Below are 16,504 nucleotides of genomic sequence, written 5' to 3' on the forward strand. Positions count from 1 at the left end.
GCCACCAGGTGTTTCTAAACTGCAATCTCCCACCTTAGTCCAAGTCTGCTGGAGGAAGGGCTGGTTGGTGGCAATCTGGAATCTCATAAGGAAATGTAGCCCTTTCCCATGTCCATATGTTACTTCCTCTTTCTGCTCTGCCTCTCCAACTTCTAACCTCCCATTAATCCCAGTGTACCCTGGATAGAAAACAGCAGTAGTAAGAGCTTGTAGCTTAACCAAGCAGCCAGAAATGTAGCAATAGACCAATTAATTAATTAATTTTCTATTTAAACTATTTTTGATAGTTTGTTCTTTGAGGAACTGCAGGTCTTCAGCATTTCTGTGTTCTTCACCTCTGTGCCTCAGGGACTTGGGTCTGGAGGAGACTCTTACTGTAACCTGGTGAGGGCAATATACATGAATCTTAATTATTTATGTACCCACTCTCTGCTCCCACGTGGCATAGGCACATTGGTGCTAGCTTTAACCCACCTTAGTTCTGTGGTGAATATATGTGGCTCATCATGGGCTGGGCTAGCTGATCAGATACTTCCTTCTGAAACTTCCTTGGATCCTCCTTATGTCGATGAATGATGGTTTGACTCCCATGGCAAGTTCTCACTGTGGTTGATTATGCCCTGCCCCACAATAAGAAAGTTATCTTCCTTTCTCTTCAAAAGCATTCAACTTAAATTCTGGGATCTTTTGTTGGTTAAGCAAAAGCAAGCTAATATCAGATTTTTTTCCTCTGTGTATGTGTTGCAGTATTACCATCAAGTTAAGCCATGGTTTACCTCTTGGTTAAGAACAAATTTGAGTTTTTTCAGTTTCTTCTGAAAACTTCAGCAGCTTTCCTAGACTTTGCGTTATCACAGCTGATTGTGGAAACAGCATTTATTTTTGCATTGCAGAGGTCTCAGCTGGGGATTGAGCACATGATGGTATTTGTTATCCTAGCCATGGCATGTTGATGTTCAAGTGGTTCTTCAGTGGTTGCCAGATACCAGGAGAGTGTGGAGGTTGCATTGTATGTTGTGTTATAGGAAACATGTACTTTGTGAAATGGTTAGGATATAGGACATCTGTCACAAACAATTGAGCACATCTGTGTTTCTTCAATTCCAGATTAAAAGGAACATTGAGGTCTGGGTTGCATCTTTGTCCAGCAGATTTACATCCGTGTAATTCTGATGCCTGACACAATGGGAATTAAATCCCATAGAATAAAAAGTAACTAAAAGTTTCATTATGTTGTGGAATAAGCATACCAGACATCCACATGTATAATTTATTACCTAGAGTGGGGTAAGTACTTTACAACAGTTATAATAAACCCATTCTGTTCATTCATTTTTAGATCTTAGCATTCTGATTCAGACCTTAACTGAAAGTGAATATACAATCAATGTCAGGCTTTTTATGCAGGTTTAATAATGTAGGCCTGCCAAGGTTCTTTAATTAAATAATTATTCATTGTTCAATCAGAATAGATTGTTTCACTATAGGGATTGCAGGCAAGTACATGCAAAAACTACGCTGAACTGATCATGTTTTAGCTGCTTACTGTAATCCTGAGTGATAATCTGTCACACAATAAAACAGGGGAAAAAGTTGTAGTCAGATATTAAAAATGTAATTCCTAATTCTGAGGTGATCAAAGAAAAGCACGCTGAGGTACAGTTTGGTGGTGCTGTGAACAAAGTTAGAGCTGTCTGACAGGTGAGAAGAGTGGGCTTTGTAGATGGTTCAGATTCAACAGAACTGTCACCAAACCAAAGTAAGCTAAAGTGCTCAGCATGTGGGGAATAGGAAATCTGCTTTTGGGTATTTTACTCGTAGCCCCCTGTATTCAAAAGGTGGCAAATGAAGCTGTTAAGGGAAAGTGTAGTAAATTTCATGTTGTGTGTGTCTACTGCACACACCAGTTCCCATATGAGGGTCTGCACAGGCAGAGCAGCCTTCTCATTTCTGCTGAGAGTGTTGGAAATGCAGAAAATCTGTTTGGAAAGGGGGCTGCTGCTTGTAGCATTGCGCAAGGCTGACTTCAGATGGCCCCTGCTGCCACGGCATGTCATTAATGCAGCTCACAGCAGCTGGACTGAGAGGACTTCAGTGTTTATTAGGGGAATATAATCATTTAAGCCTGAATAAGCTTCAAAGCTCTAATGTGGCTGTTTGGCCAACAGAAATGAGATGTAAATTTGTGCTGAATAGCCACTGATTACAGAAAGATGATTAATGTGAGGTTTAAAATTGATTTATGGGTGCAGTTGTCAAGGCCTAAGCCATGAATGTAATATTATCACTCTGAAAAGCTTTGGGTAGATTAGAGACCAGGGAGCAGTGGCAAAATAATGCATTTTCTGGAGGGTCTGATACGGTGTATGGGCTGTCTGTAGTCTCGTCAAATTCGGTGTAACCTGAGAGATTAGGCTTTGCCAGTGCAGCACATGGATAATTGCATCACTTTCCTGAAATACTAGAAAACCAGGAAGTTTAACCTGTTTTGCTTTCATTAAATGCACTTTTAGATCAAGTATTTTTTCTCTTTTACTGGAAGCTCTTAAATGTGTATGCACTTGCAAGAAATTAGAAAAAAACAATGGTAATCATAAAGATTTTAGTTTAGTTTTTGCAAAGTTTTGCTGTTCTGCACATTAAGAAGAAATCAAATGCTTTGTGTTATTTCAGTTGTAGTAAACAGAATCACCACATACATTTTGATTTGTTTAAATATTAGGACAACATTAAAGTAACAAGGAAAACTTCCTTTCTTCCTGCTTTTCGAACTTGTTCTGTGAAATTCTTGGTATCATCAAATGATGAGTAATGTGAATAATATCCCAAAAGCTTTGAAAATCCAAGCATTTGGTTATAAACCTAAAATTTATGTCCTGCTCTGAGTCCTTCTGAAAATCTGGCTCTGTCAGCCTTCCAGTGTTAAACCATGTGGTGTCAATACTGTTTGCTCTGGCCTTTGTTAAATTGCTCTGCAATGAGTGTAACATTAGGCAGTGAAAAATGATTTAATGGTATTGTGTTCCTTCATTGCTTCTTTCACGCTCGTCTCCATTGTCTTCCTCTCAATTGCTGGTCTGTGATTTGAAATGGATGTTTTAATTCAGATGTACAGAGAATTTAAAAAAATAAACCTGTGGGAGGGGAGGTGGGGTTTCCAGCTAGCACACTGCTTTGTTCTGGGAAGGGGGTCGGCACAGTGCCTGATTAGGCATGCTGAAGAGGGGCTGGTGCTCCTTTTCATTTCAGTTCCTGCTAGCCTCCAGCTGGGTTCTCATTCCATTTGAATTCTGGTGCTGACATCTTTCATTGATCATGCAAATTGTCAAAGTCTGAGCTAAACTTCAGTCCCGCTTTTTTTTTTCCCCCCATGTATCTTGGTGTGCAGAATGAAATATCTAGGTGACTTTGTCCTGGTGTTTCTCCATTTTTCAACAGCTTGAATTGGGCAGCCTTCTGAACAGATAATACATTTCATAAGCATGTACTGAAAATAATTTTTAAGGTTTTAATTGTTCTTTCTTACCCATTTTCTTGGGTGGTACTTTGTGTAGCAAATTGCTGCTTGTGTTTTGAGATGCTATCACAGCTTTCCAGAAATCTGCATTGTTTCCCAGCTAGTTAGTGGTGCAGAGCAATCCAGGAATTGTCAACGCTTTAGCCTTGTAGGGGGTTTCACTGAGAAGTCTCCTGCACAGCCTGCTGCAGAAATGGAAGGCGTGGCAGCAAACCTTACACGCATACTACAAATAAAAGATAATGTTGAAAAATTGTTCAGGTAGTAAATTCAAATGTTTGCGCAACAGGAGTTGATGATTATGAAGTTCTCCATGTAACTTGAGGTGGCTGATAATGTCTTCACACGTAGCTCTTCTTGAGAGGAGCAGTCATGCTTTGTCTTGTGGTTTCAGTGTGGGGCTCTCCTGTTTGGTGTTTTCCCTCAGCTCTGAGCAGTGTGATGGTGTGAGAGCCTTTCTTGGCATTACTTGATGCAGGAGGACGATTTCTAGCAGTCCTGATTGCACACAGGATGATGAAAGGTTGACCTGGGTGGAATTAAAAATATCCAAAACACTATAAGGTACCGAAGTATCCACCCAGATGCTTAAGCTCTCAGTTCTAAAAACTGCATTTTTTCAAAGCAAATGTCTGCTGATGAACTGTTCTGAGTATTGGAATGTGCAGCTGGCAGCAGTGGAGTTAGGATGGAGCGTGGTGGTGCTGTGAACATTCACCCAGCTCATTTTCAGTGTAGTTTTTTTTTAATAAAGTGGAGATGAAGGATCAGTTATCTCCCCATCTTTGCTATTCACTCTCTTGCCCTTTGCCAGAGTGCAAAGCCAAATGTGAAACCTTGGCACCAAGTGAAATTGAGTCTTGTTAACTCTTGATGCAGTGGGGAGTAACCTTTAACATGAAGCAAGGCCCTTTTTCTCCTCTTAGCATTTTTGCTGCCTACACATTGCAAGAGGTCATCCAGAAGCATGTCTGACAGTTCCTGTAACTCTGCTGAGGTGAGGATTTGCCCTTTTAGTGGGAGGTGGTTGGAGGGAGTGATAATGGAAGTCACTTTCTAAGTTTGCTTTCTGCTAGGTAACTATCACACATGGGCTAGGGAATATGTTTGGCTAATATAGAAATGGAGAAAAAATATTCACTAGTCTGATGTGGCACACCTCAAAATCATGCTTTGAATTTCCTGTTCATACCTCTTTGCTATTTGCTTCCTCCACTTATGTTTTAGTGTATGAAAAATGATCCTTAGCTTCTTGCTGGGAAATCTCCAGTAATGAGTGAGGAAACTCATATTTACTTCAGCTAATTAACCTCAGGATATTCTGAAGCTGTGTGTTAACTGGACTATGCAGCTTAGTGACCAGAGTGGCATTGTAAGAAACAGCAGGAAACTGCAATCCAGTAGTAAAGTAGGAAGAGTAGCCCAAAAGTAGCCCATAGCGTTCTTATTTTTTGTTTTATTTTCCTGATTGGAGAAATTGGGAATGTGCCAAGCCACCAGAGAAACGTTAAGTTCCTTCTTCAGAAACTCAGCTTTCATTAGGCCAGATTTCCGCCCGAGCAGGGAGATTAATCAGTCCTCTTTCTGTCCTCTGTTATCCATTATGCTTTTTGCTTGACTGGTAACTGCTGTCAGTAGGAATATATATCTGTATGTATAAATGTCTCTGTTGTAAAATTGCCATCCAAATGAGGCTTGAGCCTCGGGTGGGGGCCCTGTCACATCTATGGAAATAGTAAGATCCCAGACAGTTGCAACTGCTTCTGGTATTTAAAGGTTTTAGTAAACTCTTGCCAAGTGTTGTTTGTATTGAACTCGCTGCAGTTTCTTTTTGACGCTGGAAAATGAGCTCTAAAGCCCCTAAAACGAGGCTGAGAAACTATAGAAAAAGCTTCACCTTTTGCATTATAAAAGTGGATGTTGGTATTGGAAAAGATTGCACAAGTAATAATTTTTTTGTTGCTTAGTAGCTAAAATTTGAAAGTGTGTTTGAGGCCAAAAAAAGTAGTTTGTGTTATTCCAGAACAGTTTTTTCATAAATTTTTTTATCTGGCCTCTATTTTGTTTAAGCTCAAGAAGAGAAGATGGTAAAGACATGGTTTGTGAGGCTCTCAAAATAACTGGTTTCTCTTTTTTACTAATTTTTTTTTTTGCTCCCTCCCCTTCTTTCCTGATTTGATCCAAGTACATGAATTGCTTTGGTTTCCTGATTATTTGTATTTCAAATTTGTGATTTACTGGAAAAAGTGATGTGGCTGTAGTTGGTGTCCTTCCACCATTTGGTGCGGGGTGGGAGGGGAGAAGCTGCTGAGCTGTCCCAGTGAGCAGGCACCCTGCCCCAAAGCAGAATTTGGGTTTTAAACCTGAGTGGTTACAAATGCTTAAAAACTGTTTCCCAAAAGTGCTGTTTTAAGCACTGGTACTGATGGGAAAAACTGGACAAAGCTATTCTGATGTCTCTGCTCTGCTCCCTGAGCTGCTCACCCATTGCAAAGAGCAGGGCTGCAAACAAACATGCATCACTGTTCCAGGTTACTGCCTTTTTCTGCTGCTTGAGAGGGGTGTGGATCACTGCCCCTTGCTGTGAGGGGGTACCAGGCTTCTCAAGCTCCTCATCCAGCTGCTGGTGGGCTCTCCCATGATCAGTAGGTCATAGAGGTTATCCATGCACCTCTTGCCAATGCCAGTGTTCACGACAAAACTCTTGCTCCTGCCAGTCATGAGGTTAGCATTGCTGTAGAGGGAGCTAAAAGGAACATGACTTTTTGGGTGCTGTGTCTTTTGTGCTCTTGCTCTTGGAGCAAGCAAAACCCATTTAATGAAGACTGAAACACCTCCAGCAAAATCAGGCTCTTGCTTAATCCTACAGCTCCTCAGCTGAAAATCTGAGCAATGGCACATATCACAGCTTCTGTTGACAACACTGGCGGTATTTGGTGGCAGGATTTGAAGTCCCTGGAACAGGGACTGGCCTGTTTGCAAGTGCTGCTTTGCAATAGGCAAGATAGTGACAAAGTCAGCCTTATTTTACAACTAGCACAGCCCTGCAAAACCTTCTGCAGTGCAGAAGAAAAGATGTGTAGTTCTCTGCCTGGCTTTCACTAGAGATTTAGCCTTATGTGACCTCGCTGAAGTCACTGAAACGGCGCAGAGGAAAGCCTGCTGCTTGTTTGCTTTAGCTGTGTAATACGATAGCAAGTGGAAACCAGCAGGTAGCTAAAAAATAAATAACAAACCCACAAGTTTTGGGGTTTTGTGATGGGAGGGAAGAAGCAGGTTGCAAGATAAAGTTGAGTAGCAGGAGGGAACACATTTGTGAGGGAGCTAAGCTGGAGGCTATTGATTGGCAGCCAGGTCTTAACATCAGCTGCATAAAAAGAAATCGAAGAGTCTGCCCAAATGTTACTGGGATGAAAGGCAGGATAAATGGTACTGAGCTGAACACCAGGCTGGTTTGCCCTTCTGAAAGGGCGTCAGGTGTCCCCTTTTCACTTGGTATAGGGATTGCAGAGCACCGTGCCACACTGTCCTCTGCACCAGTATGTGCTCGTGGTGGCCTTAACAGCAGTATTTTGAGGTAAAATTGCCTTTCTCTGGGCAAAGCACATAGTCTATCTCTGATGCTTTCACACATTCAAAGCCTGAGATCAGAGATCCATGCCAGGCTTGCTTTCTTCCAAAAGAAAAAAAGGTAAGATACGTAAAACCTTTTCTAGTTTTACATCTTTGTGCCAGCAGATACCTGAGTTAACATGCATATGTTGCAGAGCTCTGTGTGGCAGGGTGGAAAAATTAAATAGGAGAGGATGAAGCTTCTTGTAGCGTGGGGCCTGTGAAATATGTAGTGGGAAGAGAGGCAGATTCACAGCCCTTGGAGTGAGGGAGTCCTGCTGGGAAGGTTTCAGGTAAGTCTTAGGAACACCTCTGCTTAATGTTCTTAAGCTTCCTTTCCCTCTTAAGATATCTAGGATTTTGCTAAATGCCTAATTTCTTTTTCAGCAGTGCAAGGATGTGTGGAACTAGGAACAAAGCTTGAAATGTCTTTACTGCCTTTAGTGGATGCTAAACAAAGTGAATGAGTTAGTGAAGACCAGTAACAAAAGCTAGTACTGCAACACCCCCCTCCCCTCAAAACCAAATAAACAAAAGCTCTGAAATTGTCATCCCTGCTGTCAGTATTTGGTTTTTGGGCAGCAGCCTTTTGCTGTGCTGTGGTAGCAAATTGCACTCCTGGAATCTCCGAGATTAGAAACAAGCCTGAGTAGCAGACAGCTGGTGAATGTGTTTTAAAATTGTCCATTTAACCCAAGGCTGCTCCACTGAATGCTTTTTTAACTCTTATATCTTTAGTTAGATGTGTGATATCTTTGGCCTTTCTCTAGACAGACAGCCTGTATGAACTGTATGGTTCCTACTGATGGAGCTGCATTTTCACTTGCCAGCAGTAGTGTGCTGGAAATTTCTGATTCAGAAATAGGTCTTCTATAAATGATTTAACATCAGGCCATTGAAATGCATTTGTGTTTTCCTTCTTAGGGCTATTAAAGATGTAGAGAAAACATTTACCACCAAATTAATGGTTGCACTTTTGTTTTAATCCTGCAGATGGGGTTGATTTATATATCAAAAAATACATGCTGCAGAGAGGAATTATAACATTACACAATTTTTCAGTTGTACTTAATTTTTTTTTCATGCCAATAATTTTCATCTAGTTGCTGTCTCTTTAATGTGGTGGGATTTCTTTCCCATTTGCTGTTAGGCACTGCATGTCATCCTGTGGTTTGTATTTCTTTGTTGGCTGAAGTACTTCTCTGAGGTCTGTAGTGACTAGGAGGCTGGGACCAGGCAGAAGGTGCAGGGGCTCTTACTGCCATCTCCATCTCGTGGAGGGATGTAAAAGCAGAAGGGTGGCAGCTTATCTGCAGTCTCTGGGGGGAGGCAGATCCAGCTGTAAAGAAAGAAATGGTGTAGTCCTACATGCAGATAGGGGAGAAGAAGATTAAATGATAGGGCAGAGATTTTGCACAATACTGGCTGCTCTGATAAAATCTGGTTGACTTTCCCTTGAGGATTATACAGAGATAAGCAGCCTTAGCTCATTAGCACCTCCCCTTTCTCATGCCCTGATGATTGCTTTAGGTTTGATGGCAGGTGGTGATGACAGGATTTGCTCTGATCTGGGGAGCAGTACTGGAAGTGCAGCACATCTTGAAGCCCGAGACGTTAGGCTGTGTGCCATTTCTTGCAGCTGAGATAAGACTCTAGCACAGTTCATTGATGTATTTATGCTTGGACCTTTATCCTCATGGTGTTTAGTGCTCTCAGTGCATGAAAGCAGCTGTTAGAATCACTGCACTTCGTTTTTCAACAAATGAACTTTGTACTCACTCCCAAAAGCACAACTCCTGAAGCAGCGGTGGAAATGAGCTTAACTGCATAACTCTGGGGAGCATCATGGTTGGGTCCTTGAAAACTGACCTGGCAAGTATGAAAAAAGTCAAGTGGTGTTTTTCAGCATGCCTTCAAGTTAGGTCACTAATGATATTGCTGCAACATCACAGCCATTGTAAATGTCAAGTCTGTGAAAGAAATACGCGTTAATGCTCTTTAGATGGTGCTCAGTGTTTTGCTGTCTACCTTGTGGCCATCCATAAACATCTCCATGTGATGAAACTGGTCTGAGCCATTTCCAGTCCTGAGATGCTTTGCACCACTTCCTGCTGGAAGTTAACACTTACTCATGTATGCTTGTTGATGTCAGCACTTGCTCGAGTGATCCTCTGACCTTCAGCAAGAAAAAAGCTAAGTTAAAGTCTTTATGTCTTTCCTGGGCAGTATTGGGATGTGCTCATCTGTCCCCTGGGCTGGTCTGGCAGGGACCTCTCTGTGGATTGGGGGAAGTGGAGGGTTGTCTATAGGACACAAAAGAACACAGGCGCACACCACTGCTCTCTAGGTGAAGAAGAAAAGAGAAGTTTATTTTCTGACTCCAACACTTATAGTTTTCCAAAAGTGACAGTGGATTGGAGGGTGACAGTACCACCTCTCCAATGACACTGGACAAACCAACAGTCTATCAAATTTCTCCTCCTCCATAAAAGAATACAAAACAATGAGTTATTTACAGAAAGCGTGTGAGAAAGTTTGCTACAAGAATGTCAACATCAGAAGGGTTAGAAAATCTTAAAAAATCAGGGCGACAGAGGGTTACTCTCCCCTTTCACCAAATGGAGAATCACCACCACCTTTATAAATATAGGATTTCACCTTTATATAGTGTCATGCTTTAACCCCAGCCAGCACCACACAGCCCCTCTCTCACTCCCCATCAACGAGTGAGCAAATCAGAAGGGTAAAAGTGAGAACTCATGACTTGAGATGAAGCTACTGCAATAGGTAAAGTAAAAGCTGCTCGCACAAGCAAAGCAAACCAAGGAATTAATTTACCACTCCCATGGGCTGGAGCCATTTCCAGGTAAGCAGGGAGGTATTTTCATTACAGTCCCTATCCATGGACCAGACCATTTGGGGTAACAGTGCAATGAACTCCTCTCCTTGGCCCTGCTCCTTTTTTGGACTTAGCCACAGACTTCAGTCCCTTAGGATTTTACCTGCTCAAAGTGGAGCCTTATCTATGTGCCACAGTCTCTTCAGGGGTGTACCTGCTGCAGCACCAACATAACCTCAGCCACTGATGCACCTGCTCCAGCATGAATGTATCCACAGCTGCTTAGGGCTGCTCTCCCAGGTGGACTAATCCCCAGGTCACGTTCCTGTCGAGTTGAGTTCACACTGCAGCTCCAGCATATCCAGAGCAGCATCACAGAAACATCAGTGAGAGCCTGGGCATTTGCCAGCCTGGTGCTTTGTCACTGCTGACATCAGGATGTTGCCAGGCCTGGCAGAGTAAGATGGTCAGCAGTTCAGCAAGCAGCAGAACCAAGGAGCAGGCACTAACAAGCACCAGGCTTTAGTGTGCTTTAGTGAGGCAGTCAAGCCCCATGGCAAGCCCAGGAGCCAGTCAATGAATAGCTCAACAGCAATAACAGATATAACTTCAATCCAGCACATTCAGATCACACCTGTCATTATCTCAAACCCTTCCAGCCCCACACTGGCCATCAGAAAGGACTGTTGTGGTTTAACCCCAGGTGGCAGCTAAGCACCACCACCACAGCACTCGTTCCCTTGCCCTGCAGAGAATGAGGGAGAAATCAGAAGGGTAAAAGTGAGAAAACTCATGGGTTGAGAGAAAGACACTAAAATAGGTAAAGCAACAGTCACACACACAAGCAAAGTAAACCAAGAAATTCCTTGGGAACACGACTTCCCATGGACAGGCAGGTGTTCAGCTCTCCCCAGGAAAGTAGGGCTTCCTCACATATAATTGTGACTTGCAAAAGCAAATGCCATGATTCTTCCTGTCCCCAGTTCTTTCTTCTTGCCCCAGTTTATGGTCTGGAAAATCCCTTGGGGCAGGTGGGATCAGCTGTCCCAGTTGTGTCCTCTCCCAACTTCTTGTGCACCCCCAGCCTCCTTGCTGGTGGGATGGGCTGTGAGGCAGAAAAGGTCTTGACTGGTGTAAGTGCTGCTCAGCAGTCACTGAAACATCTCTGTATCATCAACAGTGTTTCTGGCTCATTCCCAAAGGTAGCCCCATATGAGCTACTATGAAGAGGGTTAACTCTATCCTGGCTGAAACTAGTACAATGTTAGACAAATTCACCTGGAAGTATATATGTACAGTATACTTATTACTCAAATTAACCATGCTAGTTGAAGGATGGTGGTTTTCTGCTTTTAGTTTCATATATCAAAACCTTCCTATGTTCTACTGGAACGTAGAAAATCTAGCTGCTGAATTATTCTATGTTGCATACTTTTCTTTTATCTTTTCTCAGTGACTCTCCTGGTAATTGTTAATGGCCTCTCCTAAAGTCAGGCACGAATCCTGCACAGATCTGCCTGGCTTTCACTGCAGACATATCTTTGTCCAATTCTGTGGTGCTGCCCAGTGACAATTGCATCTTAATCGGAGTTGTGGCCTGTTTAAGCCCAGAGACACAAAAAAGGGTTACAAATGAAAGTACTGCTTGCCATGGCAAAAATGTCTTTGGGTAAGGTTCCTTGCTTGGTGGTGCATGTGAACTCTGCACATCACAGTGGGGATGTCTTCCTGCACAAGTCCCCACTTTCACATCCCAGGCTAGGCAGGAGAAGATAATGTTTTTCTGATGGTGGCGTTTGTAATTCCTTTTTGACTGTACCATCGAGTTATGTTCTCATGATACTTCTTGCTGCTGTTTTAATTTAAAATGTAAGAACAACATTTCATTTAAAAAATATCGTCATTGTTACATTGACTCTGAGGGTATTCTATCTCGGCTCTTCAGTAATGGCATCTGGGCTGAGAACACTCTCAACTGTATCTCAGGCTCTATTTTCAAGGAAAAAGTTTGGCCTTTGGCCCTTAGAAGACACGCAGCCTGAAACAGGAGTGCCTTTGAATTATGCTCTGTGCATTTCCTTTGTGCTGCATCCGCAGCTGAGACCAGGTGTGTGCAGCAAGGCTGAGCAGGGGATGGAGGAGGTGTTGGGTGGCAGATGAGTGGGTCAGAAGTAGAAGGGAACAAAACTGAAACCAACACTGAATCTCCTGGGTTCTTTGCTGCACTTAGATGGTTAATCTAATATCTTAATGCAACACTAGGGTCCTCAAAAGCAGAGAGGAAATGCTAATGTGTATCTGTGGTAGGCACGGTTGTGATACTACAGACTGAGCTGCACCAGGAAAAAGCATTTCTTCCAAGTGATGCCCTTCAGAGCATGGCTAAAATAAAATGAACAAACAGATGCTGCAATTCCCACAAAGCTGCAAAAAGTTGCCTGAAGCTCTGATTAAAAACCTGTGTAGCACATAAACAGCTCAAGATTTGCGGATCCCCATAACCTGTATTGGAAGTAATCTTCTCTTTGCATGAGCAAGAACTACACTGACTAGTGCACTTGGGGATAGGAAAGGCTCATTTATTTAGTGTATCACTCCACTGATTTTCTGGCATGCTGTTTGGTGGGGGAGAATAGCTTGTAGAAGTGTGGTTTTCGTTATGTGGGGCAGTGATTTGAGGATGTGGTAGAGAGGACCCTGGGGGCATGGGGACAGACAACAGTGGATGCATTGGAAAAGCTCACAGAAATGGCCCCATCTGCTTTTGGTTTGTTTCCTAACTGAATAGTAGTGGACAAACCCAGCAATATGTTTTCCCACTTTTGAACTGTCTAAAGCAAAGGCTTTTAACTAGCATCCTTCTCTATTTATAAAGGATCATTTATCTGACTTTACCAGGAATGCATCAAGCCTCTAGTATAGAAAGCTTGGCAATTAAAACATTTTTTTCCCCTGAAAATTTTTTCCGGAGTTCTGAAGCCCAAGATGCTCTTTAGATGGGAAAGCTAAGAGTTGTGACTGTTTTTAAAAGTACTTTTCCTTTTTATACAGTGGGAAGAAATTGGTGAGGTGGATGAAAACTATGCTCCGATACACACATACCAAGTATGCAAGGTAATGGAACAGAATCAGAACAACTGGCTTCTGACCAGCTGGATCTCTAATGAGGGGGCATCCCGCATCTTCATCGAGCTCAAATTCACCCTGAGGGACTGTAACAGCCTTCCAGGAGGACTTGGGACCTGCAAGGAGACTTTTAACATGTACTACTTTGAATCGGATGATGAAGATGGGAGGAACATCAAAGAAAACCAGTACATCAAGATTGACACCATCGCTGCTGATGAGAGCTTCACCGAGTTGGACCTTGGCGACAGAGTGATGAAGCTCAACACGGAGGTGAGAGACGTTGGGCCCCTGACAAAGAAGGGATTTTACCTGGCTTTCCAGGACGTGGGTGCCTGCATTGCCCTGGTCTCCGTGCGCGTGTACTACAAGAAGTGCCCGTCGGTGATCCGCAACCTGGCGCGCTTCCCCGACACCATCACGGGGGCGGATTCCTCGCAGCTCCTGGAGGTGTCAGGCGTCTGCATCAACCACTCGGTGACTGAGGAGGCACCCAAGATGCACTGCAGTGCCGAGGGGGAATGGCTGGTGCCCATCGGGAAGTGCTTGTGCCAGGCAGGCTATGAGGAGAAGAACAACACCTGCCAAGGTAAGGGTTTGCAGGGAGGGCTCTGTGCTGAGCTTCCAAGGTGGTGTGCAGTCTGGGCTCTCTTATCTTCCATGCTTTTGTGCCTTGTTGAGTTGAAAGTGGTGGGTCAGGGTCTCACTTCCTCTGAGGTCCTTTGAGTAAGTGTTACAGCAGGAAGACAGAGGCCCGGGCTGGGTGTCATGGCACTTGACACCTTGGCAGGTGCTCCTGGTGCTTACAGAGCTGCCAACAAGGAGAATCTGGTATTCTTCTATTACTTTGGAGCATTGTACTACTGAGTCCATGAGGCAATCTCTGTTATTTAGAGATTTATATTATTTTTCTCAGTATCAGGCTTTCCTTATGAGTCTTAGAAGCCTGATTTCTTTTTTTTCTTTTTTTTTCTGGACTGTACTAGGGAATGTTTGAAGTTAATCTCTATAGAAGATGCATTTTGTTTTTGTATTTGGAGGAGTGTGTTTTTCTGTCTTTATCACTCTATGGGGGGCTGGGTATTTGATGTGGTGTGAGTTGATTGATTTTCCTCTCTGGTAAATAATTTAATACAAAGCTGCTCAGCTGTTCAGAGTTAAACTTAAAACCCCACTGATAAAAATGCTTCCATATGTGCTGAAGTTTTCCCACAAGTAGCTGGCCGAGGTTCCCAGATTGCTGGTCAGCATAGGTCTCCTGAATCATCAGAGGCCTTGGGCAAGAGATCTAGGGTATCTAAAGCTCAAAACCTTAAAAAGAATACTTACAAGGAAGGCAGTGTACTCTGAGTGTACAATCTCATTTTATGGTTTGCTGTATTACATGCTTGTTTATAAAATTTGCCCTTCTGTTGTAAATATGTCGCAGGTAGCCTAAAACTAATTTGCTTGCAAAAGAGAAGGTAAACAATGATTTCAATAGTTTGCTCTTTGCAAAATTAATATATATTGGTTATCAGTTCCATCTCAATTGTCTCGTCTTTGCAGACACTTAATAATGGATTGCAATAGATACTATGGGGAAGGCAGAGGAATTCCACTTCAGCTGAAGTCTGTGTTGCATTTTCTCTTCAGCTCACTCCAGACACTGATTATTGTTTGTAGTGCAGTATAAAGAATAGATCAGTGCATATCCACAGCAAACTGTGGTCTTGATCCTTTAGTCCTCAGTCACAAGCTTGTGACCCTGAAGATAGTTCAAGTCTCTTCAAAGGTTGACATGGAGAGAAAATGTAATGTTTGAGAGAAATGTTTGTGTTGGAGAAACCTCTACTAAACAGCATGTGGAGTGGTATTTTTGACCAGAATAGTCTCCTTTTTCTACAGATGTAGTCAATACAGCAAAATCTGTCTTGGTTTTCCTTTTCCTGTGCTAATAAAGATATTTCTCCTTTTAGGGGGGGAGAAGAGACTGACTCCATGTTTGATACTGTACAATGGGGGAGCTAAGATCAACATTATCCCAAGCTGAGGAAATATAGACTGCCACAGATGAGGGATGTTGGTCGATAGATCAGCAAGGTTTTCTTAATTATGACAGAAAATACCATGTCACAAAGTGACAAGACACTGGTTTGGTGCTAGGTCTAGAATTTTTGGAGGAAAGGAGTCCTCTATTAGTCACCCTTCAAGTCTTGTCCTCTGATGCTACATTTCTCAAAGCACACTTAGAGGACTTATAAAGAAACAAGAAACACACAAAAGAAACCCAACCAAACAAAAAGAGCCAAAAAAAAAACTCCCAACCAAACAAAAAAACACTATTAAAAAAATCAACTATGAACCAAACCACCAAACCCCCAAAAATACAGATTTAAACCAAAAACCTGAGACTATCATTGAAGAAGCTGCACTGCCTGTAGAGGGGTTGCATCTCTGGCAGTGTTGAGATAGCAATCTGGGGTGTGCTTTCAGAAGACCTTACTGATTAAAGGCTATGCTTTCCATTTTTGGGTCTAGGTTGTTTTTTGGGTTGTTGGTTTGTTTGGGTTTTTTTGTTTGTTTGTTTTTCTTAAGAGGGCAGTATGTGGCCTCTCAATTTATGACTGTGTTGGGTACGGCTGTGATAATAGTTAGGAAGTGTAAAGATGCTTTGTGGTGCTTTATCCCTGCTCTGTTCCTAAGGTATATTCACATAAACTGCTCTTTACCTCACCTACAGACAGGATTTTTATCACTTTATTGCTCTAGAGATGTTAAAACTAGTAATTCTTTTTCTTTTTTTTTTTTTTTTTTTTTTGTGGGATAGCTCTAAATTCCATCACCAAATCAATGGGACTTGAGTGCCTATGGCAAATTCTGTTTGATGGCCCCCTTTGGATGTCCTGTGTTTACCCCAGGTCATTGTGCCAAGCTTTCCCTGCTGGTTGGCTCCAAGATGCTCTGTTGATAGGAGGCATTCAGCCTTAGGCAGTTCAGGAGGTCTGTATTCAGCATGTATGGTTTGGGTATTGTTAGGTTCACAAAGATGAGATTGTCTTCTAGGACAGTGAAGTTAAACTTTGCATCCCTGAGCAGAGTAAGTAACACCAAGAGAGGTCCTGTGTATTTGTAAATGCTGAACTAGTTTTCCCCACAGTCTGATTGATGCTAAGGAAATGCACTCCATGCTCCTGGCTGACATAGTGGTGCTCTTGGTACTCTGCTGTGTAGCTTTCACAAACACCTAAATAGCTTCTGACCTTTTGTTTGTAAATCACTTGGGTGCATCTTGCAAGGGGTCTTCCAGTTTGCTTTCACTTAGTAAGCAGGTTTTACATCACCACGCTTTGGGAAACATTTTCAACCCAGAAGAGCCTGGCTTTGTTTATTAAAATTTCTCCTGGAAAGATGACATTTTCCAATCTCTA

At 42.6% G+C, this 16,504-nt stretch overlaps 1 protein-coding gene across 9 annotated transcripts in view; it reads left to right on the forward strand.

The window, feature by feature from the left end:
• The window catches only part of EPHA5 (EPH receptor A5), a 193,025-nt gene that overhangs the window by 30,860 nt on the left and 145,661 nt on the right, over positions 1-16,504 (forward strand). For all 9 annotated transcript variants that reach the window (XM_059844327.1, XM_059844331.1, XM_059844328.1 and 6 more), the window contains exon 3: positions 13,020-13,683. In XM_059844327.1, coding sequence (XP_059700310.1) covers positions 13,020-13,683 — 664 coding nt within the window. The remainder of the gene's footprint in view (positions 1-13,019; positions 13,684-16,504) is intronic.

This window comes from Haemorhous mexicanus, chromosome 4 (assembly GCF_027477595.1).
Source record: "Haemorhous mexicanus isolate bHaeMex1 chromosome 4, bHaeMex1.pri, whole genome shotgun sequence".
Taxonomy (NCBI): domain Eukaryota; kingdom Metazoa; phylum Chordata; class Aves; order Passeriformes; family Fringillidae; genus Haemorhous; species Haemorhous mexicanus.